This window comes from Oncorhynchus mykiss, chromosome 7 (assembly GCF_013265735.2).
Source record: "Oncorhynchus mykiss isolate Arlee chromosome 7, USDA_OmykA_1.1, whole genome shotgun sequence".
NCBI lineage: Eukaryota > Metazoa > Chordata > Actinopteri > Salmoniformes > Salmonidae > Oncorhynchus > Oncorhynchus mykiss.
In genome coordinates, this window is record NC_048571.1 from 90428087 (window position 1) to 90453625 (window position 25539).

General features: G+C 44.1%; 1 protein-coding gene across 4 annotated transcripts in view; it reads left to right on the forward strand.

The window, feature by feature from the left end:
- The window catches only part of tsen2 (TSEN2 tRNA splicing endonuclease subunit), a 44888-nt gene that overhangs the window by 14368 nt on the left and 4981 nt on the right, over positions 1–25539 (forward strand). For 2 of the 4 annotated variants that reach the window (XM_036984369.1, XM_036984370.1), the window contains exons 8-9: positions 10476–10512; positions 10572–10722. In XM_036984369.1, coding sequence (XP_036840264.1) covers positions 10476–10512; positions 10572–10722 — 188 coding nt within the window. The remainder of the gene's footprint in view (positions 1–10475; positions 10513–10571; positions 10723–25539) is intronic. The other 2 variants (XM_036984371.1, XM_036984372.1) reach the window with 1 other exon arrangement.

The window sequence follows — 25539 nt, forward strand, 5'->3', positions numbered from 1 at the left end:
ATCTACTGCATCTTGCCTATGCCGTTCGGCCATCGCTCATCCATATATTTATATGTACACATTCTTATTCATTCCTTTACACTTGTGTGTGTATAAGGTAGTTGTTGTGAAATTGTTAGGTTAGATATTACTGCACGGTCGGAACTAGAAGCACAAGCATTTTGCTACACTCACATTAACATCTGCTAACCATGTGTATGTTTCCAATAACATTTTATTTGAGGTTCACCTTAAATCAAATTTTCTTTGTCACATACACGTGTTTAGCACGATTTGCGTGTTGCAAAATACTTGTGCTTCTAGTTCCTGACAGTGCAGCAGTATCAAACAAGTAATAGCTAACAATTTCACAACAAATACCTAATACACACAAATCTAAGTAAAGGAATGAAGAATATATAAATATATGGATGAGCGATGTCAGAGCGGCATAGACAGATACAATAGAGATGAGTAATGCATGATATGTCAACATTATTAAAGTGACTGTGTTCCATTTTAATAGTGGCCAATGATTTCAAGTCTATGTACAGTCGTGGCCAAAAGTTTTGAGAATGACACAAATTCAAATTTTCACAAAGTCTGCTGCCTCAGTATCTTTAGATATTTTTGTCAGATGTTACTATGGAATACTGAAGTATAATTACAAGCATTTCATTAGTGTCAAAGGCTTTTATTGACTATTACATGAAGTTGATGCAAAGAGTCAATATTTGCAGTGTTGACCTCTGCAATCTGCCCTGGCATGCTGTCAATTAACTTCTGGGCCTCATCCTGACTGATGGCAGCCCATTCTTGCAGAATCAATGCTTGGAGTTTGTCAGAATTTGAGGGGTTTTGTTTGTTTACCCGCCTCTTGAGGATTGACCACAAGTTCTCAATGGGATTAAGGTCTGGGGAGTTTCCTGGCCATGTCGATGTTTTGTTCCCCGAGCCCCTTAGTTATCACTTTTGCCTTATGGCAAGGAACTCCATCATGCTGGAAAAGGTTTTGATTTGATTTGATTTGATTTGAAAGGCATTGTTCATCACCAAACTGTTCCTGGAAGGTTGGGAGAAGTTGCTCTCGGAGGATGTGTTGGTACCTTTCTTTATTCATGGCTGTGTTCTTAGGCAAAATTGTGAGTGAGCCCACTCCCTCAGGATGCTTTACTGTTGGCATGACACAGGACTGATGGTAGCGCTCACCTTGTCTTCTCCGGAGAAGCTTTTTTCCGACGCCCCAAACAATCGGAAAGGGGATTCATTAGAGAAAATGACTTTACCCCAGTCCTCAGCAGTCCAATCCTGGTACCTATTGCAGAATGCAAAGCTGAGCTGTAGTCGATGAACAGTATTCCTACGTAGGTATTCCTCATGTCCAGATGGGTTAGGACAGTGTGATTGCGACTGCGTCTTCTGTGGATCTATTGGGGCGGTAAGCAAATTGGAGTGGGTCTAGGGTGTCAGGTAGGGTGGAGGTGATATGGTCCTTGACTAGTCTCTCATAGCACTTCATGATGACGGAAGTGAGTGCTAAGGAGCGATAGTCGTTTAGCTCAGTTACCTTAGCTTTCTTGGGAACTGGAACAATAGTGGCCCTCTTGAAGCATGTGGGAACAGCAGACTGGGATAGGGATTGATTGAATATGTCGGTATGTCCAGCCAGCTGGTCTGCGCATGCTCTGAGGACACGGCTAGGGATACCGTCTGGGCCGGCAGCCTTGCGAGGGTTAACACGTTTAAATGTTTTACTCACGTTGGCTGCGGTGAGAGTCTGCAGGTGTTGGTAGCGGGCCGTGTCTGGGGCACTGTATTGTTCTCAAAGTTTGAGTTTATTTTATTTTTACAGGGACAGTGCACATTAATCAACGTTTCAGTAAAAGTGCTGGTTTTAGCCAGCCGGCTAATTTTCAACCGCAGTCCCTGGGCAGGTTATTAAAAACAATTTACAATATAGACAATCATTGAGCAGGGAGCACACGCAGAGCAACATAGGACAAGCCAGACGTAGCATACAGACAGAGCAACATAGGACAAACAAGATGGAACATACAGACAGAGCAACATAGGACAAGCAAGACATAGCATACAGACAGAGCAACATAGGACAAACAAGATGGAACATACAGACAGAGCAACATAGGACAGGCAAGACATAGCATACAGACAGAGCAACATAGGACAAGCAAGAAGGAACATACAGACAGAGCAACAGGACAAAAAGCAGCAAGACAAAATTCATAAAAGCAACAAAGTGTTTCCACACCTCACAAGCTACAGACAACAGACAACATGGAAAGCGGCAACAAACAGCTAGGGATTATGTTCACAAATCTGATTGACCTTTAGCCATGTCTTCATGCATCTTGTGAAAGTGTGATATGTGGTGCAGTTGTGTGTCTGATGGCAGTGTATTCCAGACATGGGAAGCTTTCACAGAGAAAACGGATTTACTAAAGGTGCTTTTCCTTAAGGGAACTATACAGTCACCTCTCATGGCAGACCTTGTGGATCTGCTGCCATATGTTTGGGTTTTCTGTTTAACAAACATACTGAGTGGAAGGGGAGCCAGGCCATTTAGGATACTGAATATAAGACATGCGTCGGTGTATTGCACAAGATTTTCCCAACTCAGGAGCTCATGCTTTCTGAGGATGTAACAGTGATGATGGCTATTGGGCTTTCTATCAAGCACTTTGAGAGCCTGTTTGTAGACAGACTGAATAGGTTTTAATGTTGTACAGCAAGCTTGGGCCCAACTAGTCAAGCAGTATGTTAAGTGGGGAATTATCATAGATTTGAAGTACAGTTTTGCTACCTCTGTAGTCAAACAATTTCGTATAAATCAGAAATTAGCTAGGTTGAATTTGGTTATTTGAATTTTTCACATGCTTTTTAAAAGAGGTTGGAATCAAGTATGATGCCAAGGTACTTAAAATCATAAACCACTTGGAGCTTCTCCCCTGGCTCATAGACATCTGGCTCAGTGGCATCTGTTGCCCTCTTTGTGAAGAACATGCAAACTGTTTTTTTCACATTGAGATGAAAACACGAGTCACTAAGCCACTTTGTAACCTGGACCATTACAGTAGTAAGTTCTTGTGCAGCATCAAATCAAATCAAATTTATTTATATAGCCCTTCGTACATCAGCTGATATCTCAAAGTGCTGTACATAAACCCAGCCTAAAACCCCAAACAGCAAGCAATGCAGGTGTAGAAGCACGGTGGCTAGGAAAAACTCCCTAGAAAGGCCAAAACCTAGGAAGAAACCTAGAGAGGAACCAGGCTATGTGGGGTGGCCAGTCCTCTTCTGGCTGTGCCGGGTGGAGATTATAACAGAACATGGCCAAGATGTTCAAATGTTCATAAATGACCAGCATGGTCATAATAATAAGGCAGAACAGTTGAAACTGGAGCAGCAGCACAGCCAGGTGGACTGGGGACAGCAAGGAGTCATCATGTCAGGTAGTCCTGGGGCATGGTCCTAGGGCTCAGGTCCTCCGAGAGAGAGAAAGAGAGAAGGAGAGAATTAGAGAACGCACACTTAGATTCACACAGGACACCGAATAGGACAGGAGAAGTACTCCAGATATAACAAACTGACCCTAGCCCCCCGACACATAAACTACTGCAGCATAAATACTGGAGGCTGAGACAGGAGGGGTCAGGAGACACTGTGGCCCCATCCGAGGACACCCCCGGACAGGGCCAAACAGGAAGGATATAACCCCACCCACTTTGCCAAAGCACAGCCCCCACAACACTAGAGGGATATCTTCAACCACCAACTTACCATCCTGAGACAAGGCTGAGTATAGCCCACAAAGACCTCCGCCACGGCACAACCCAAGGGGGGGGGGGGGGCGCCAACCCAGACAGGATGACCACATCAGTGACTCAGCCCACTCAGGTGACGCACCCCTCCAGGGACGGCATGAGAGAGCCCCAGTAAAGCCAGTGACTCAGCCCCTGAATAGGGTTAGAGGCAGAGAATCCCAGTGGAAAGAGGGGAACCGGCCAGGCAGAGACAGCAAGGGCGGTTCGTTGCTCCAGAGCCTTTCCGTTCACCCTCCCACTCCTGGGCCAGACTACACTCAATCATATGATCCACTGAAGAGATGAGTCTTCAGTAGAGACTTAAAGGTTGAGACCGAGTTTGCGTCTCTGACATGGGTAGGCAGACCGTTCCATAAAAATGGAGCTCTATAGGAGAAAGCCCTGCCTCCAGCTGTTTGCTTAAAAATTCTAGGGACAATTAGGAGGCCTGCGTCTTGTGACCGTAGCGTACGTGTAGGTATGTACGGCAGGACCAAATCAGAGAGATAGGTAGGAGCAAGCCCATGTAATGCTTTGTAGGTTAGCAGTAAAACCTTGAAATCAGCCCTTGCTTTGACAGGAAGCCAGTGTAGAGAGGCTAGCACTGGAGTAATATGATCAAATTTTTTGGTTCTAGTCAGGATTCTAGCAGCCGTATTTAGCACTAACTGAAGTTTATTTAGTGCTTTATCCGGGTAGCCGGAAAGTAGAGCATTGCAGTAGTCTAACCTGGAAGTGACAAAAGCATGGATTAATTTTTCTGCATCATTTTTGGACAGAAAGTTTCTGATTTTTGCAATGTTACGTAGATGGAAAAAAGCTGTCCTTGAAATGGTCTTGATATGTTCTTCAAAAGAGAGATCAGGGTCCAGAGTAACGCCGAGGTCCTTCACAGTTTTATTTGAGACGACTGTACAACCATTAAGATTAATTGTCAGATTCAACAGAAGATCTCTTTGTTTCTTGGGACCTAGAACAAGCATCTCTGTTTTGTCCGAGTTTAAAAGTAGAAAGTTTGCAGCCATCCACTTCCTTATGTCTGAAACACATTCTTCTAGCAAGGGCAATTTTGGGGCTTCACCATGTTTAATTGAAATGTACAGCTGTGTGTCATCCGCATAGCAGTGAAAGTTAACATTATGTTTTCGAATGACATCCCCAAGAGGTAAAATATATAGTGAAAACAATAGTGGTCCTAAAACGGAACCTTGAGGAACACCGAAATTTACAGTTGATTTGTCAGAGGACAAACCATTCACAGCTTGTAGTTTGCTCTTTGCATGCACATATATCACTGTATCATCTGCATACATTTGAACTTCAGACCCAGTACAGACAGAAGGCAGATCATTAATGTACAGGCTGAACAGGAGGGGCCCCAGTATTGACCCTTGGGGCACGCCCACATCATAGCTAAGAGTGGGCGACAGCTCATTGCTCACTCTGACACATGCCTTCAAGGTATGATTTCATCCATCTCAAGGCATCGGGGGAAAAGTTGAACTTGGACAATTTTGTAATGAGAATCTCATAGTTAACATTATCAAAAGCCTTCCTTAGGTCCAGAAACACAGCCCCAACAACGCCCCCTTTGTCCATCTTGGACTTCACATTTTCCAGAAGAAAGCAGTTGGCCATTTCTGTGGAGTGTTTCGCTCTGAAGCCAAACTGCATGGAGTGTAATGTGAAGGGGCTGTTGTTGAGGTGGGCAATCAGTTGTTCTGCTGCACATTTTTCAAAAACCTTTGACACCACAGGTAGTAGTACTAATGGGCCTGTAGTTACTCACGTCAGCAGGGTCGCCAGATTTAAAGATGGCCGTTATTATGGCCGTTTTCCATACCCTTGGAAACACCCCGATACCAATAGATGTGTTTGTCCCCATTACTAAGGTCACCATGAGTGACTCTTTGTAGTTTTTAAGAAAGGTGGAGTCCAGCCCAAACACATCTTTGGCTTTAGAGTTCTTTAGTGAGCTAATCACCTTGTTCACCTTATGATGAAGACAGCTTGAGCGTCATTTACTAGCACTGAGCCCAAGAATCCAGTGGAGGGGTTCTGTGTCAGTACACTGACAGAGTCAATAAAGTAGGAATGCTCTAATTTGGATCTTAGGGCTATTTTTAGAGCATCTCGTTCTTTCATCAATTTCCAGATTTCTCCATTTAGCCAAGGAAGAATGCTCTTTTGGCCAGGTTTGGATTTGATTTTCTTTAGGAAACCATTTATTGTAGTCTGGATTGTGGATAGAAAAACCTGACTATCAGCTTCCACATCTGTATAGGACAAGAGATCATTCCAGTTAATTCCCTTAATTGCGTTTTCAAAATAGCTTAATTCACTCTTAGGTATTCTTAGTTGATCCGGCTTTCTAACAGTAGAGAGGTTACAGCTGCTCTTAGACAGCTTTCTGGCTATAAGTGTCAGATTATGAACAGATAGCCCAGTAACCATATTGAATGATTTAGTCACTCTCTCTGGTTTATTACTGAACACCAGGTCAATCTGTGTTTTAGAACAACAAGTCACGCTGATTGGCCCTTTAACTGGCTGTGTAAGGTCAAAGGTATTAGTGATCCGTTTGAGGGTTTTCCTACAAGACTTGTCTTCATAATTAATATTAAAATCTCCCATTTAAGATGACCTATTTCCCAAAATCACATTCCCTAAGCATGTTATTAAACTGATCAAAAACACACTTTTGGTGGAAGGTGGCCTATACATTCCAATAAGGGTAAAAGACATTTGGGGAGACAGTGTAACGTTCAGGCCAATACATTCTAGTTCATTATCACATGACCACTCAATTTGTTTACATCGGGGATGTGTTCTTTAATGTAAATCATCACACACCCCCCCTCTTCCTTCAATACTGTCTCTCCTGAGAACATTGTAGCCAGGCACAATAACAGCAGCATATGGAGAGTTTTTATGGAGCCATGTCTCTGAGAGGCAGAGGAAGTCAAGGTTGGAGTCTGTGATTAGATGTTGAATTTTCTGTGTTTTCTGACGGCTGGGTTTAGGCTGTTTTGTTTCGTTTTGATTAGGGGCAGTTCGGTAGCGCAATTAACAATCCCTCCCACCTACACTGGATGCGGGGAACTAATTAAAACAGCTTGCGTACCAGAAGCAGAGTCAGGGATCGCATTTAGCGACTTGGGTATGTTTGAAGAGTCAAAATCTATCCTGGAGCCGGGTGAGTCGAGAGAAACCATGGGACCATAGCACTCACCCACTTCCACAGCGGCGACGATCAGTGGACGAGGCCATCCACTGCTTTCCACTCCGGTGAGTATCGCTGGCTCAGTAATGTTAGGCCCAGGGTTGAGGCTGGCTCGGTGATGTTAGGCCCAGGGTTGAGGCTGGCTCAGTGATGTTAGGCCCAGGGTTGAGGCTGGCTCGGTGATGTTAGGCCCAGGGTTGAGGCTGGCTCGGTGATGTTAGGCCCAGGGTTGAGGCTGGCTCGGTGATGTTAGGCCCAGGGTTGAGGCTGGCTCGGTGATGTTAGGCCCAGGGTTGAGGCTGGCTCGGTGATGTTAGGCCCAGGGTTGAGGCTGGCTCGGTGATGTTAGGCCCAGGGTTGAGGCTGGCTCGGTGATGTTAGGCCCAGGGTTGAGGCTGGCTCGGTGATGTTAGGCCCAGGATTGAGTTGCACATCCCTGGAGAGCAGGAGGGTAGTGAACAGGTAGTTTAACAGTTTCCGATAAATGTTGGACTTGCGTTTGTTACGCCTAAGGGAGCGAGGTAGTAGTTGGTCATTATTCAGAACATTATGGTATGCTGTGTACTGTGCGCTCCCGTGGAACGGTGAACCAATGTGTTTGGTGTTGATATTCTCCTGCAGTAGATTTGTGTCATCCCAGCAAGGACACACTGAGAACTGACAATCACGGCAAAGTACTGGAGATAAAACACATAATTAGGCTTTAACTCTTTGCACTAGTTACTTAGCTGGGGTTGGCGTACACATTATGTTTTAGATAAAATAACAGCATTCGAATGAGAAGCGGCACCTGCCGCTCTACCCTGTCTTTCACCCGCCATTATCTCATACAGTCATGCTAGTTGGGGAAGGTTTTAATTGTCGCCGCGGGTACAACATCACCGATGCATTTGCTAATAAACTCTCACCGAGTCAGCGTATACATCAATGTTGTTGTCCGATGCTATGCGGAACATATCCCAGTCCACGTGATCGAAGCAATCTTGAAACATGGAGTCAGATTGGTCGGCTTTGAACAGACCTGAGCACGGGTGTTTCCTGTTTTAGTTTCTGTCTATAGGCTGGGAGCAACAAAATGGAGTTGTGGTCGAAGGAGGGCGAGGGAGGGCTTTGTATGCGTCGCGGAAGTTAGAGTAGCAATGATCCAGAATTTTTCCAGCCCGAGTCGTGCATTCGATATGCTAATAAAATTTAGGGAGCCTTGTTTTCAGATTAGTCTTGTTAAAATCCCCAGCTACAATAAATGCAGCCTCAGGATGTGGTTTCCAGTTTACATAGAGCCCAATGAAGTTCTTTCAGGGCCTTCGAGGTGTCTGCTTGGGGGAGGATGTACACTAATATGATTATAATCGAAGAGAATTCTCTTGGTAGATAATGCGGTCTGCATTTGATTGTAAGGAATTCTAGGTCAGGTGAACAAAAGGACTTGAGTTCCTATATGTTGTTATGATCACACCACGACTCGTTAATCATAAGGCATACACCCCCGCCATTCTTATTTCCAGAGAGATATTTGTTTCTGTCGGTGCGATGCGTAAAAAAAAAAACAGGTGGCTGTACCGACTCTGATAACGTATCCCAAGTGAGCCATGTTTCCATGAAACAAAGTATGTTACAATCTTTGCCCCAGTCTGAGGTCCTGAGCACTCTGGAGCAGGTTTTCATCAAGGATCTCTCTGTACTTTGCTCCATTCATCTTTCCCTCGATCCTGATTATTCTCCCATTCCCTGCCACTGAATACATCACCACAGCATGATGCTGCCACCATGATTCACCGTAGGGATGGTGCCAGCTTTCCTCTAGACGTGGCACTTGGCATGCAGGCCAAAGAGTTCAATCTTGGTTTCTTCAGACCAGAGAATCTTGTTTCTCAAGGTCTGAGAGTCCTTTAGGTGCCTTTTGACAAACTCCAAGCAGACTGTCGTGCCTTTTACTGAGGAGTGGCTTCTGACTGTCCACTCTACCATAAAGTCCTGATTGGTGGAGTGCTGCAGAGATGGTTGTCCTTATGAAAGGTTCTCCCATCTCCACAGACAAACTCTGCAGCTCTGTCAGTGACCATTGGGTTATTGGCCACCTCACTGACCAAGGCTCCCCTTCTCCCCTGATTGTTCAGTTTGGCTATAAAAAAAAAAAAATGTTTGTGCCTTCTCAATTTGTGTTATTTTTTTTGGAGCTTCCTGCAACTGTTGGGCTCAAGGGCTTTGACACCTCTCACTTCACACCACTGTGCTATTTTTTTTAAATTTATTTATTTTAACTTTATTTAACTAGGCAAGTTAAGTCAGTTAAGAACAAATTCTTATTTTCAATGACGGCCTAGGAACAGGCAGTGGTGTGAAGTGAGAGGTGTCAAAGCCCTTGAGCCCAACATTTGCAGGAACAGGGGCAGAACAGAGACAGATTTGTACCTTGTCAGCTCGGGGATTTGAACTTGCAACCTTCCGGTTACTAGGTCAATGCTCTAACCACTAGGCTACCCTGCCACCCCGCGGAAGTTGTATCTGGATCTGTTCTGTCCTAGTAAGCTTGGTAGCCTTAATTTGGTATCCAGTCCTTAAAATAGATCATTGTGATATCTTTTTCTTCTTGGCTTTATAAGTAGCTTCAGACTAAACATTACTCACTCAGTTCCAGGTTGGATGGTATTTTCAGGTTTCTGTTTCTTTTGCTGGTTGTTGGTTTGCCAGAGCATTTGCTGTATAGTACTTGGCAATAAGAATCCTGTATATGTCCTACATGCATTTCGCTACACCCGAAATAACATCTGCTCAACATGTGTATGTGACAAATAAAATTAGATTTTATCCAAGTTTATCCAACTCTAAAACTATCTTTTTGTAAAAACATGCTGAAAAATTAAGTGTCTCATCTGCTCATCATGATCTCTTTTTTTTATGGGATGACTGTGAATACGGTACAGTTTCCCTGTTAGTTTAATGGGTTGACTGTGAATGTTTGCAGTAAAGACCTTGTTTCACTGTTAGTTTAATGGGTTGACTGTGAATGTTTGCAGTAAAGACCTTGTTTCACTGTTAGTTTAATGTGTTGACTGTGAATGTTTGCAGTATAGATCTTGTTTCACTGTTAGTTTAATGGGTTGACTGTGAATGTTTCCCTGTTAGTTTAATGGGTTGACTGTGAATGTTTCCCTGTTAGTTTAATGTGTTGACTGAGAATGTTTGCAGTATAGACCTTTTTTCCCTGTTAGTTTAATGGGTTGACTGTGAATGTTTCACTGTTAGTTTAATGGGTTGACTGTGAATGTTTCACTGTTAGTTTAATGGGTTGACTGAGAATGTTTGCAGTATAGGCCTTTTTTCCCTGTTAGTTTAATGGGTTGACTGTGATCCTCCAACCATAAAACACTAGACACTCAGATGTGTTGATTCTTGATGCTATGATAATTCTTAGTCTTATTGCCTTGTACTGTATTTTCTCTTCCATGCAGTGCTTTACCGAAAAGGACCACCTTTCTACCATGCAAGGTTTGTATGAATTACAGTATGTTAACATTTCCATTGGGATCCACTAATTGTTTAAATAGTGTTTATGTGAAATATGTATCTCCATCCCACTCCCTCAGTTACTCTGTGGTGGTAGAAAAGGTAGACCAGCCGGGTAGGGGAGGGGCTCTCCGTCCGTTCAGCTGGAGGTCTCTGGCTGCTCTCAGCAGGATTACCGGCAACGTTTCCAAGGTAACACACCTTCACCTTATTACCTGGGTCCAGTCCACCATAGAATTACAATGTTATTTCTAATTGGATTATTTGTATACACCCCTACCTAGCCTTGGGGCATATTCATGGCGGTATCTTCCCTTAATACAAAAATATGTTCTCCACAATAACATATACATTCTCATAACTAAGAAACTCTAAATCAACCGTATTGTATTCCAGTAGTTGATACTGTGCTACCTCATCTACCCATTTCACCTGACAGATACCGATGACATTGTTGTGCATATAAATAAGATGTCGAAATACACCGAGTGGACAAAACATTAACCTTTCTAATATTGAGTTGTTTATAGTTAGTATATGCAGTGTGTAGTATATGTATATTATGGTAAGTATATGGAGTATGTAGTCTATGTAGTAGTTAGTATATGTAGTGTATATGTTATGTATATGTAATGTGTAGTATATGTATATTATGGTAAGTATATGGAGTATGTAGTCTATGTAGTAGTTAGTATATGTAGTGTATATGTTATGTATATGTAATGTGTAGTATATAGTCTATGCAGTAGTTAGTATATGCTGTGTGTATATATTATGGTATATGGAGTGTGTAGGATGTTAGCTCCTGAGGTGCTGACCTGTTGCACCCTTGAAAACCACTGTGATTATTATTATTTGACCCTGCTGGTCATCTATGAACATATGAACATCTTGGCCATGTTCTGTTATAATCTCCACCCGGCACAGCCAGAAGAGGACTGGCCACCCCTCATAGCCTGGTTCCTCTCTAGGTTTCTTCCTAGGTTCTGGCCTTTATAGGGAGTTTTTCCTAGCCACCGTGCTTCTACAACTGCATTGCTTGCTGTTTGGGGTTTTAGGCTGGGTTTATGTACAGCACTTTGTGAATTTATTTCCCTGGCCACTTCTGCAGTACGGACACAAATCCACCGTCGCTGCCTCCTTGCAGCATGCCTAAGGCATGTTCACGCAGATGAGCAGGGATCCTGGGCATCTTTCTTTTGGTGTTTTTCAGTCCGTAGAAAGGCCTCTTTAGTGTCCTAAGTTTTCCTAACTGTGACCTTATTTGCCTACCGTCTGTAAGCTGTTTGTGTCTTAAGTTGGCTAGATGTCCTTTGGGAGGTGGGCAATTCTTGATTACCACAGGAAACTTGGGCCATTCTTGATTACCACAGTGTGAAAAACAGCAGGGTTGCAGTTCTTGACACAAACCGGTCCACCTGGCACCTACTACCATACCCCATTATAAGGCACTTAAATATTTTGGCACACATACACAATCCATGTCTCAAGGCTTAAAAATCCTTCTTTAACCTGTCTCCTCTCCTTCATCTACACTGATTGCAGTGGATTCAGTGACATCAATAAGGGATCATAGCTTTCATCTGGATTCACCTGGTCAGTCAATGTCATGGAACCCTAAGCATTAAGGTGTTCTTAATGTTCTGTACACTGTATCTATTTGTTTTTATTAAGGATCCCAATTAGTTCCTGCCAAGGCAGCAGCTACTCATCCTGAGGTCCAGCAACATTAAAGGCAGTTGTATACAGTTTAAATATTACATTACATAACACTTTTCACCACACATTGTGTTCCTTCAAGCCACTACTACAAGCCACTATCATGTCTACAATACAACATCCATGTGTACGTGTGTAGAGTGCGTCTCTTATCCTTATTTATGTTTTTTAAATCTTGCATCAGTTACTTGATGTGGAATAGAGTTCCATGTAGTCCTGTGCGCGTCCCATAGTCTGTTCTGGAGCTGTGTGTTAGTAGTTTAAACAGACCTCTGGTGGCATGTCTTGTGGGGTATGCATGGGTGTTTGAGCTGTGTGCTAGTCGTTTAAACAGACAGCTCGGTGCATGCAGCATGTCAATCATTCTCACAGAAACAAGTAGTTATGAAGTCAATCTCTCCTCTACTTTGAGCCATGAGAGATTGACATGTATAGTTGGAAGTCGGAAGTTTACATACCCTAAATTGACTGTGCTGTCATGGCTTTAGAAGCTTCTGATATGCTAATTGACAACATTTGAGTCAATTGGAGGTGTACCTGTGGATGTATTTCAAGGCCTACCTTCAAACTCAGTGCCTCAAATTAAATCAGCCAAGACCTCAGAAAAAACATTGTAGACCTCCACAAGTCTGGTTAATCCTTGGAGTAATTTCCAAACGCCTGAAGGTACCACGTTCATCTGTACAAACAATAAGTATAAACCGGCAAGATAGAACAGCACACTCCGGTAAGACGGGGGGGGGGGGGGGCGGGGCGGTCTGTGCATATTTGTAAACAACAGCTGGTGTAGGAAATCTAAGGAAGTCTCTAGATTTTGCTCGCCTGAAGTAGAGTATATTGTGATAAATTGCAGGCCACATTACTTGCCTAGAGAGTTTTCAGCTATACTTTCCATGGCTGTTTATTTACCACCACAGACAGATGCTGGCACTAAGACCTCACTCAGTCAGCTGTATAAAGAAATAAGCAAACAGGAAACCACTCACCCAGAGGCGGTGCTCCTAGTGTCCGGAGACTTTAATGCAGGGAAACTTAAATCAGTTCTATCTATCAACATGTTAAATGTGCAACCAGAGGGAAAAACATTCTAGATCAGCTGTACTCCACACACAGAGACGCATACAAAGCTCTCCCTCGCCCTCCATTTGGTAAACCCGACCGACCACAACTCTATCCTCCTGATTCCTGCTGTTCCGGGATTCTTCCGATGACATTGAGGAATACACCACATCAGTCACTGGCTTTATCAATAAGTGCATCGAGGACGTCGTCCCCACAGTGACTGTACATACACCAACCAGAAGCCATGGATTACAGGCAACATTCGCACTGAGCTAAAGGGTAGAGCTGCCGCTTTCAAGGTGCGGAACTCTAACCCGGAAGTTTACAAGTAATCCTGCTATGCTCTCCGACGAACCATCAAACAGGCAAAGAGTCAATACAGGGCTAAGATTTTAATCATACTACACAGGCTCCGACTCTAGTCTTATGTGGCAGGGCTTGCAAACTATAGACTAGACTAAGGGAAGCACAAAGGGAAAGGGAAGCACAGCCGCAAGATGCCCAGTGACACGAGCCTACCAGACGAGCTAAATCACTTCTATGCTCACTACGAGGCAAGCATAACTGAGGCATGCATGAGAGCATCAGCTGTTCCAGACGACTGTGATCACGCTCTCCATAGCCGACATGAGTAAAACCTTTAAACAGATCAACATACACAAGCCTGCGGGGCCAGACGGATTACCAGGATGTGTGCTCCGGGCATGTGCTGACCAACTGACAGGTCAAAATCAAATCAAATGTATTTATATAGCCCTTCGTACATCAGCTGATATCTCAAAGTGCTGTACAGAAACCCAGCCTAAAACCCCAAACAGCAAGCAATGCAGGTGTAGAAGCACGGTGGAACTCCCTAGAAAGGCCAAAACCTAGGAAGAAACCTAGAGAGGAACCAGGCTATGTGGGGTGGCCAGTCCTTTTCTGGCTGTGCCGGGTGGAGATTATAACAGAACATGGCCAAGATGTTCAAATGTTCATAAATGACCAGCATGGTCCAATAATAATAAGGCAGAACAGTTTAAACTGGAGCAGCAGCACGGCCAGGTATGAGAGAGCCCCAGTAAGCCAGTGACTCAGCCCCTGTAATAGGGTTAGAGGCAGAGAATCCCAGTGGAAAGAGGGGAACCGGCCAGGCAGAGACAGCAAGGGCGGTTCGTTGCTCCAGAGCCTTTCCGTTCACCTTCCCACTCCTGGACCAGACTACACTCACTGAAGAGATGAGTCGTCAGTAAAGACTTAAAGGTTGAGACCGAGTTTGCGTCTCTGACATGGGTAGGCAGACCGTTCCATAAAAATGGAGCTCTATAGGAGAAAGCCCTGTCTCCAGCTGTTTGCTTAGAAATTCTAGGGACAATTAGGAGGCCTGCGTCTTGTGACCGTAGCGTACGTGTAGGTATGTACGGCAGGACCAAATGAGAGAGATAGGTAGGAGCAAGCCCATGTAATGCTTTGTAGGTTAGCAGTAAAACCTTGAAATCAGCCCTTGCTTTGACAGGAAGCCAGTGTAGGGAGGCTAGAACTGGAGTAATATGATCACATTTTTTGGTTCTAGTCAGGATTCTAGCAGCCGTATTTAGCACTAACTGAAGTTTATTTAGTGCTTTATCCGGGTAGCCGGAAAGTAGAGCATTGCAGTAGTCTAACCTAGAAGTGACAAAAGCATGGATACATTTTTCTGCATCATTTTTGGACAGAAAGTTTCTGATTTTTGCAATGTTACATAGATGGAAAAAAGCTGTCCTTGAAATGGTCTTGATATGTTCTTCAAAAGAGAGATCAGGGTCCAGAGTAACGCCGAGGTCCTTCACAGTTTTATTTGAGACGACTGTACAACCATTAAGATTAATTGTCAGATTCAACAGAAGATCACTTTGTTTCTTGGGACCTAGAACAAGCATCTCTGTTTTGTCCGAGTTTAAAAGTAGAAAGTTTGCAGCCATCCACTTCCTTATGTCTGAAACACATGCTTCTAGCGAGGGCAATTTTGGGGCTTCACCATGTTTCATTGAAATGTACAGCTGTGTGTCATCCGCATAGCAGTGAAAGTTAACATTATGTTTTCGAATGACATCCCCAAGAGGTAAAATATATAGTGAAAACAATAGTGGTCCTAAAACAGAACCTTGAGGAACACCGAAATTTACAGTTGATTTGTCAGAGGACAAACCATTCAAATCAAATTTTATTTGTCACATACACATGGTTAGCAGATGTTAATGCGAGTGTAGTGAAATGCTTGTGCTTCTAGTTCCGACAATGCAGTAATAACAAGTAATCTAACTAACAATTCCAAAACTACTGTCTTGTACACAGTGTAAGGGTATAAATAACATGTACATAAGGATATATGAATGAGTGATGGTACAGAGCAGCATAGGCAAGATACAGTAGATGGTATCGAGTACAGTATGTACAAATGAGATGAGTATGTAAACAAAGTGGCATAGTTTAAAGTGGCTAGTGATACATGTATTACATAAGGATACAGTCGATGATATAGAGTACAGTATATACGTATGCATATGAGATGAATAATGTAGGGTAAGTAACATTATATAAGGTAGCATTGTTTAAAGTGGCTAGTGATATATTTACATTTCCCATCAATTCCCATTATTAAAGTGGCTGGAGTTGAGTCAGTGTCAGTGTGTTGGCAGCAGCCACTCAGTGTTAGTGGTGGTTGTTTAACAGTCTGATGGCCTTGAGATAGAAGCTGTTTTTCAGTCTCTCGGTCCCAGCTTTGATGTACCTGTACTGACCTCGCCTTCTGGATGATAGCGGGGTGAACAGGCAGTGGCTCGGGTGGTTGATGTCCTTGATGATCTTTATGGCCTTCCTGTGACATCGGGTGGTGTAGGTGTCCTGGAGGGCAGGTAGTTTGCCCCCGGTGATGCGTTGTGCAGACCTCACTACCCTCTGGAGAGCCTTACGGTTGAGGGCGGTGCAGTTGCCATACCAGGTGGTGATACAGCCCGCCAGGATGCTCTCGATTGTGCATCTGTAGAAGTTTGTGAGTGCTTTTGGTGACAAGCCAAATTTCTTCAGCCTCCTGAGGTTGAAGAGGCGCTGCTGCGCCTTCTTCACGATGCTGTCTGTGTGAGTGGACCAATTCAGTTTGTCTGTGATGTGTATGCCGAGGAACTTAAAACTTGCTACCCTCCACTACTGTTCCATCGATGTGGATAGGGGGGTGTTCCCCCTAGACAAACTGATATCTTTCCGACAGATAAGATCTAAACCAGGCCAGAACTTGTCCGTGTAGACCAATTTGGGTTTCCAATCTCTCCAAAAGAATGTGGTGATCGATGGTATCAAAAGCAGCACTAAGGTCTAGGAGCACGAGGACAGATGCAGAGCCTCGGTCTGATGCCATTAAAAGGTCATTTACCACCTTCACAAGTGCAGTCTCAGTGCTATGATGGGGTCTAAAACCAGACTGAAGCAACTGATTTTTGTCCTCTGTCGTCCTTGGGTAGACAGATGTAATCTGGAAGGACTTCAAGGAATCTTTGTGTTGTCTGTGAATTTATAGCATGACTTTTGATGTTCCTTGGTTGGGGTCTGAGCAGATTATTTGTTGCAATTGCAAACGTAATAAACTGGTGGTCCGATAGTCCAGGATTATGAGGAAAAATATTAAGATCCACAACATTAGACACAACAACAAACAAAACAACACAACAACACAACAACACAACAAAACTAGGTCCAGAGTATGACTGTGACAGTGAGTGGGTCCAGAGACATGTTGGACAAAACCCACTGAGTCGATGATGGCTCCGAAAGCCTTTTGGAGTGGGTCTGTGGACTTTTCCATGTGAATATTAAAGTCACCAAAGATTAGAATATTATCTGCTATGACTGCAAGGTCCGAAAGGAATTCAGGGAACTCAATGAGGAACGCTGTATTTGGCCCAGGTGGCCTGTTAACAGTAGCTATAAAAAGTGATTGAGTAGGCTGCATAGATTTCATGACTAGAAGCTCAAAAGACGAAAACGTATTTTTTGGGGGCGGTAAATTTACATTTGCTATCGTAAATGTTAGCAACACCTCCGCCTTTGCAGGATGCACGGGGGATATGGTCACTAGTGTAGCCAGGAGGTGAGGCCTCATTTAACACAGTAAATTCATCAGGCTTAAGCTATGTTTCAGTCAGGCCAATCACATCAAGATTATGATCAGTGATTAGTTCATTGACTATATTTGCCTTTGAAGTAAGGGATCTAACATTAAGTAGCCCTATTTTGATATGTGAGATATCACAATCTCTTTCAATAATGACAGGAATAGAGGTCTTTATTCCAGTGAGATTGCTAAGGCGAACACCGCCATGTTTAGTTTTGCCCAACCTAGGTCGAGGCACAGACACGGTCTCAATGGTGATAGCTGAGCTGACTACACTGACTGTGCTAGTGGCAGACTCCACTATGCTGGCAGGCTGGCTAACAGCCTGCTTCCTGGCCTGCACCCTATTTCATTGTGGAGCTAGAGGAGTTAGAGCCCTGTCTATGTTGGTAGATAAGATGAGAGCACCCCTCCAGCTAGGATGGAGTCCGTCACTCCTCAGCAGGTCAGGCCTGGTCCTGTTTGTGGGCGAGTCCCAGAAAGAGGGCCAATTATCTACAAATTCTATCTTTTGGGAGGGGCAGAAAATAGTTTTCAACCAGCGATTGAGTTGTGAGACTGCTGTAGAGCTCATCACTCCCCCTAACTGGGAGGGGGCCAGAGACAATTACTCGATGCCGACACATCTTTCTAGCTGATTTACACGCTGAAGCTATGTTGCGCTTGGTGATCTCTGACTGTTTCATCCTAACATTGTTGGTGCCGACGTGGATAACAATATCTCTATACTCTCTACACTCGCCAGTTTTAGCTTTAGCCAGCACCATCTTCAGATTAGCCTTAACGTCGGTAGCCCTGCCCCCTGGTAAACAGTGTATGATCGCTGGATGATTCGTTTTAAGTCTAAAACTGCGGGTAATGGAGTCGCCAATGACTAGAGTTTTCAATATGTCAGAGCTAATGGTGGGAAGCTTCGGCGTCTCAGACCTAAAATTACCCTTGCCTAACGATTGCGTCTGAAGCTGTGCTTGTAGCACAGCTATCCTCGCCGTAAGGCGATCGTTCTCCTGTATATTATGAGTACAGCGACTGCAATTAGAAGGCATCATGTTAATGTTACTACTTAGCTTCGGCTGTTGGAGGTCCTGACGAATCGTGTCCAGATAAAGCGTCCGGAGTGAAAAAGTTGAGGGGAAAAAAACTAAAATATAAACGGTAATTAAAAAGTAAAAACCGAAAAGTTGTCAGGTAGCAAAATAGGTTGGCAACAAAATGCACAGCAACACGTAAACAAGTCCAAGTTGTGACCGGAAATTACGTGGTCAAACAGGTGTCTTCACTGACATTTTCAACATCCCTGAATGAGTCTGTAATACCCACATGTTTCATGCAGACCACCATAGTCCCTGTGCCCAAGAACACAAAGGAAACCTGCCTAAATGACTACAGACCCGTAGCACTCAAATCAAATCAAATTTTATTTGTCACATACACATGGTTAGCAGATGTTAATGCGAGTGTAGCGAAATGCTTGTGCTTCTAGTTCCAACAATGCAGTAATAACAAGTCATCTAACTAACAATTCCAAAACTACTGTCTTGTACACAGTGTAAGGGGATAAAGAATATGTACATAAGGATATATGAATGAGTGATGGTACAGAGCAGCATAGGCAAGATACAGTAGATGGTATCGAGTACAGTATGTACAAATGAGATGAGTATGTAAACAAAGTGGCATAGTATAAAGTGGCTAGTGGTACATGTATTACATAAGGATACCGTCGATGATATAGAGTACAGTATATACGTATGCATATGAGATGAATAATGTAGGGTAAGTAACATTTATATAAGGTAGCATTGTTTAAAGTGGCTAGTGATATATTTACATCATTTCCCATCAATTCCCATTATTAAAGTGGCTGGAGTTGAGTCAGTGTCAGTGTGTTGGCAGCAGCCACTCAGTGTTAGTGGTGGCTGTTTAACAGTCTGATGGCCTTGAGATAGAAGCTGTTTTTCAGTCTCTTGGTCCCAGCTTTGATGCACCTGTACTGACCTCGCCTTCTGGATGATAGCGGGGTGAACAGGCAGTGGCTCGGGTGGTTGATGTCCTTGATGATCTTTATGGCCTTCCTGTGACATCGGGTGGTGTAGGTGTCCTGGAGGGCAGGTAGTTTGCCCCCGGTGATGCGTTGTGCGGACCTCACTACCCTCTGGAGAGCCTTACGGTTGAGGGCGGTGCAGTTGCCATCGATGTGGATAGGGGGGTGTTCCCTCTGCTGTTTCCTGAAGTCCACAATCATCTCCTTAGTTTTGTTGACGTTGAGTGTGAGGTTATTTTCCTGACACCACACTCCGAGGGCCCTCACCTCCTCCCTGTAGGCCGTCTCGTCGTTGTTGGTAATCAAGCCTACCACTGTTGTGTCGTCCGCAAACTTGATGATTGAGTTGGAGGCGTGCGTGGCCACACAGTCGTGGGTGAACAGGGAGTACAGGAGAGGGCTCAGAATGCACCCTTGTGGGGCCCCAGTGTTGAGGATCAGCGGGGAGGAGATGTTGTTGCCTACCCTCACCACCTGGGGGCGGTACCCAGTTGCACAGGGCGGGGTCGAGACCCAGGGTCTCGAGCTTGATGACGAGCTTGGAGGGTACTATGGTGTTGAATGTCGAGCTGTAGTCGATGAACAGCATTCTCACATAGGTATTCCTCTTGTCCAGATGGGTTAGGGCAGTGTGCAGTGTGGTTGAGATTGCATCGTCTGTGGACCTATTTGGGCGGTAAGCAAATTGGAGTGGGTCTAGGGTGTCAGGTAGGGTGGAGGTGATATGGTCCTTGACTAGTCTCTCAAAGCACTTCATGATGACGGATGTGAGTGCTACGGGGCGGTAGTCGTTTAGCTCAGTTACCTTAGCTTTCTTGGGAACAGGAACAATGGTGGCCCTCTTGAAGCATGTGGGAACAGCAGACTGGTATAGGGATTGATTGAATATGTCCGTAAACACACCGGCCAGCTGGTCTGCGCATGCTCTGAGGGCGCGGCTGGGGATGCCGTCTGGGCCTGCAGCCTTGCGAGGGTTAACACGTTTAAATGTCTTACTCACCTCGGCTGCAGTGAAGGAAAGACTGCATGTTTTCGTTGCAGGCCGTGTCAGTGGCACTCACGTCCGTAGCCATGAAAGGCTTTGAAACGTTGGTAATGGCTCACATCACCATTATCCCAGAAACCCTAGACCCACCCCACTACCGCCCAAACAGATCCACAGATGATGCAATCTCTATTGCACTCCACACTGCCCTTTCCCACCTGGACAAAAGGAACACTTATGTGAGAATGCTATTCATTGACTACAGCTCAGCGTTCAACACCATAGTACCCTCAATACTCATCACTAAGCTAAGGCTCCTGGGACTAAACACCTCCCTCTGCAACTGGTTCCTAGACTTTCTCTGTTCATAGGAGTAACAACATTTGTTTTTGAATTTGTGCATGTGGCAGAAGTAATGCGGTGCTACTTGTTTCGCCATTCCTTTTTTGTCTGTGGAGGAAATGTTGAGAGGCGGACCCTCATCTGCTGCTCTCTCCCTCTGCTGAGGGAGATGCAGGCACCATCAGCCCAGTAAAATATAAAGCAAATTATTTACATGTATGCTCACTCAGCTGTGCCTCACAATTAATACAACAACTGATCTATTACTGGTATGTTCACCTCCAATTTTTAAATATACACTACTCAAAAAAATAAAGGGAACACTTAAACAACACAATGTAACTCCAAGTCAATCACACTTCTGTGAAATCAAACTGTCCACTTAGGAAGCAACACTGATTGACAATACATTTCACATGCTGTTGTGCAAATGGAATAGACAACAGGTGGAAATAATAGGCATTTAGCAAGACACCCCCAATAAAGGAGTGATTCGGCAGTTGGGGACCACAGACCACTTCTCAGTTCCTATGCTTCCTGGCTGATGTTTTGGTCACTTTTGAATGCTGGCGGTGCTTTCACTCTAGTAGTAGCATGAGACGGAGTCTACAACCCACACAAGTGGCTCAGGTAGTGCAGCTCATCCAGGATGGAACATCAATGCGAGCTGTGGCAAGAAGGTTTGCTGTGTCTGTCAGCATAGTGTCCAGAGCATGGAGGCGCTACCAGGAGACAGGCCAGTACATCAGGAGACGTGGAGGAGGCCGAAGGAGGGCAACAACCCAGCAGCAGGACCTTTGTGCAAGGGGGAGCAGGAGGAGCACTGCCAGAGCCCTGCAAAATGACCTCCAGCAGGCCACAAATGTGCATGTGTCTGCTCAAACGGTCAGAAACGGTCAGACTCCATGAGGGTGGTATGAGGGCCCGACTTCCACAGGTGGGGGTTGGGCTTACAGCCCAACACCGTGCAGGACGTTTGGCATTTGCCAGAGAACACCAAGATTGGCAAATTCGCCACTGGCGCCCTGTGCTCTTCACAGATGAAAGCAGGTTCACACTGAGCACATGTGACAGACGTGACAGTCTGGAGACGCCGTGGAGAACGTTCGGCTGCCTGCAACATCCTCCAGCATGACCGGTTTGGCGGTGGGTCAGTCATGGTGTGGGGTGGCATTTCTTTGGGGGGTCGCACAGCCCTCCATGTGCTCGCCAGAGGTAGCCTGACTGCCATTAGGTATCGAGATGAGATCCTCAGACCCCTTGTGAGACCATATGCTGGTGCAGTTGGCCCTGGGTTCCTCCTAATGCAAGACAATGCTAGACCTCATGTGGCTGGAGTGTGTCAGCAGTTCCTGCAAGAGGAAGGCATTGATGCTATGGACTGGCCCGCCCGTTCCCCAGACCTGAATCCAATTGAGCACATCTGGGACATCATGTCTCGCTCCATCCACCACGGACTGTCCAGGAGTTGGCGGATGCTTTAGTCCAGGTCTGGGAGGAGATCAATTAGGAGACCATCCGCCACCTCATCAGGAGCATGCCCAGGCGCTGTAGGGAGGTCATACAGGCAGGTGGAGGCCACACACCCTACTGAGCCTCATTTAGACTTGTTTTAAGGACATTACATCTACCTTAAGGGAACATTTCGGCATTTCGTGTATGATCAGTGAGAAAGTCCATATTGCAAATGTACGGTCCCTTACCTGACGTCCGAAATCGTTTGTAAAATTTGCGGTCGGCGTCGGGCCGTGCGGTAGGGCCGGACCTACCGGGAAGTCGTCGAATGAACTTTGTCGGACGTTCGGTTTCCGTTTAAAAAAAAAAACAAGTTTCGGACCGTTTTTCCGCCGTCCCGGACACTCCCACCAGATGGCATACGGAATCATATGGCAATTTGGCAAAACATCACGAATCGCGACGGGGCCTTATCTCAAAAACTGAAAATATTTCGAAGCCGAAACTTGGCGAGCGTAGGGTTGGCGTAACGGGCAGTTGGCCCCGAACGGGATGGCGTCTAGGCCTCGACGGTTTTTGAGCTACGGCCATTTGTCTGGGATTAAAGGCTTAAAATGGAAGTAGAGAAATTATTTTTCCACTTCAGGTCAAAGCCAAGGAGCCTCCGGTGTCAATAAAAAAAGAACCAGCCATTTATCTATCGTCATTTAAGAGAAACGGAACAATGACAAATTGGTGATGGTCACAAATAGGCGGGGTTTTTTTTCAACGGTTACAGATCCAGTTGCAGGGTGTTCATACGAATCTTTTTAAAGTGTGCTGCGGAGCTCTGCGACATTTCTGTGATTTTCTATGATTTTCTGAAATAACACAATAACCGACCATTAGAATAGTAGGCCCAAAATGAAGCCTGCCCCACAATGTCATTTGCTTTTGAGTGACAGTGAGAGAACCGTTAGGGTGAGAAGAAAAATTCCACCACATGAATGTTCCTAAGGTCCTCCCGATCTCAACAAGCCTAACCTAACCTTGCCCGTGTGGCATTAACCCTTAACAGTAAAACAGTGTTTTTTGATCTCACAGATTACAGTGTCATCTCTCCCCATAGGAATACATTGCCTGCACCCCTAATTTCAACCTGAGGCCTATGTGGGTTATGAATGCCGTATGAACCTGTCTTCGGTACCAGTCCATCAGGCCACTATGAGGTCTACCTGTGTCGATTCTAAGCTTCCTGGACCAACCGGAAGTGGTTAAAATGCCCCTAAAAGTGTTTACCCATACACTGCATGCAGTTTGATAGACATAGTGCATTCAACCCTGTGTAGATCAGTCAATTCTTAACGTAAGGACTTAAAACTCAGGATTCTGTAACAGCATACCCCAATGAGGATATGTGTTGATTTATAACTTCCTGTGCCAACCGGAAGTGCCATAATTGGTGTCTCAGGGGCTGTTTCGAAGGGTTAAAAAATTCAGATCTGTCCAAAACTTCATATGTGTGATTAGGCAACCCCCATGAACTGTAAATCAGTCATTTTTCCCAAAAAAAATCAAAGGAAAAAAAAATCGCACTAAAACACAACTTGGATGGAGGGACGTATTGGGGTGCGTAGAGACAGACAGTGGCTGCAATAGTTAGCTTTGTTCGAGCTAAAAAAGAACGGTCGGACCCAGAGTTCTGAAACTTTAGAAACCTGTTCTAGACCTCCGGTTGCCCATTAAAACATATTCCAAATGCACAGTGACTTTGAAAAAGTAAGGAAACAAAAAAAAATACATGTAAAAAATTTTGAGCATGACAAATTCGTGATGGTACCTGCCCATTGAAACATATTGCAAATGCACAGTGACTTTGAAAAAGTAAGGAAACATAAACAAAAAAACATCAACAAATGTTTTAGGTAACCAGTTGCATATTTTAGATCACAAGATGACAAAGGTATAGTTTGAGAAAAGTAAAGCTTGAATTTATAGCATGACAAATTCGTGATGGTACCTGCCCTTTAAAACATATTGCAAATGCACAGTGACTTTGAAAAAGTAAGAAACAAAAAAAAATACATCTAAAAAATTTTGAGCATGACAAATTCGTGATGGTACCTGCCCATTGAAACATATTGCAAATGCACAGTGACTTTGAAAAAGTAAGGAAACATAAACAAATTCGATAAACAAATTCGTGATGGTACCTGCCCATTAAAACATATTCCAAATGCACAGTGACTTTGAAAAAGTAAGGAAACAAAAAAAAATACATCAAAAAAATTTTGAGCATGACAAATTCGTGATGGTACCTGCCCATTGAAACATATTGCAAATGCACAGTGACTTTGAAAAAGTAAGGAAACATAAACAAAAAAACATCCCAAAAAATGTTGGTAACCAGCTGCATATTTTAGATCACAAGCTTGAATTTTGAGCATGACAAATTCGTGATGGTACCTGCCCATTAAAACATATTGCAAATGCACAGTGACTTTGAAAAAGTAAGGAAACATAAACAAAAAAACATCCCAAAATTTTTTTGGGGGGTTACCAGTTGCATATTTTAGATCACCAGGTGCACATTTCAGGTCACCAGGTGCACATTTCAGATCACCAGGTGCACGGAGGAAAATATTTACTTTTGACTTTGACTTTTGACTTCCTATGACATCATATTGCAAATGGAGAAAACATATGCCTTATGCACAAGTAAAACAAAAAGAAATATGTAATACAAGTTGACAAAGGTATAGTTTGAGCAAAGTAAAGTTTGAATTTTGAGCATGACAAATTCGTGATGGTACCTGCCCATTAAAACATATTGCAAATGCACAGTGACTTTGAAAAAGTAAGGAAACATAAACAAAAAAACATCCCAAAATTTTTTTGGGGGGTTACCAGTTGCATATTTTAGATCACCAGGTGCACATTTCAGGTCACCAGGTGCACATTTCAGATCACCAGGTGCACGGAGGAAAATATTTGACTTTGACTTTTGACTTCCTATGACATCATATTGCAAATGGAGAAAACATATGCCTTATGCACAAGTAAAACAAAAAGAAATATGTAATACAAGTTGACCAAGGTATAGTTTGAGCAAAGTAAAGTTTGAATTTTGAGCATGACAAATTCGTGATGGTACCTGCCCATTAAAACATCTTGCAAATGCACAGTGACTTTGAAAAAGTAAGGAAACATAAACAAAAAAACATCCCAAAATTTTTTTGGGGGGGTTACCAGTTGCATATTTTAGATCACCAGGTGCACATTTCAGGTCACCAGGTG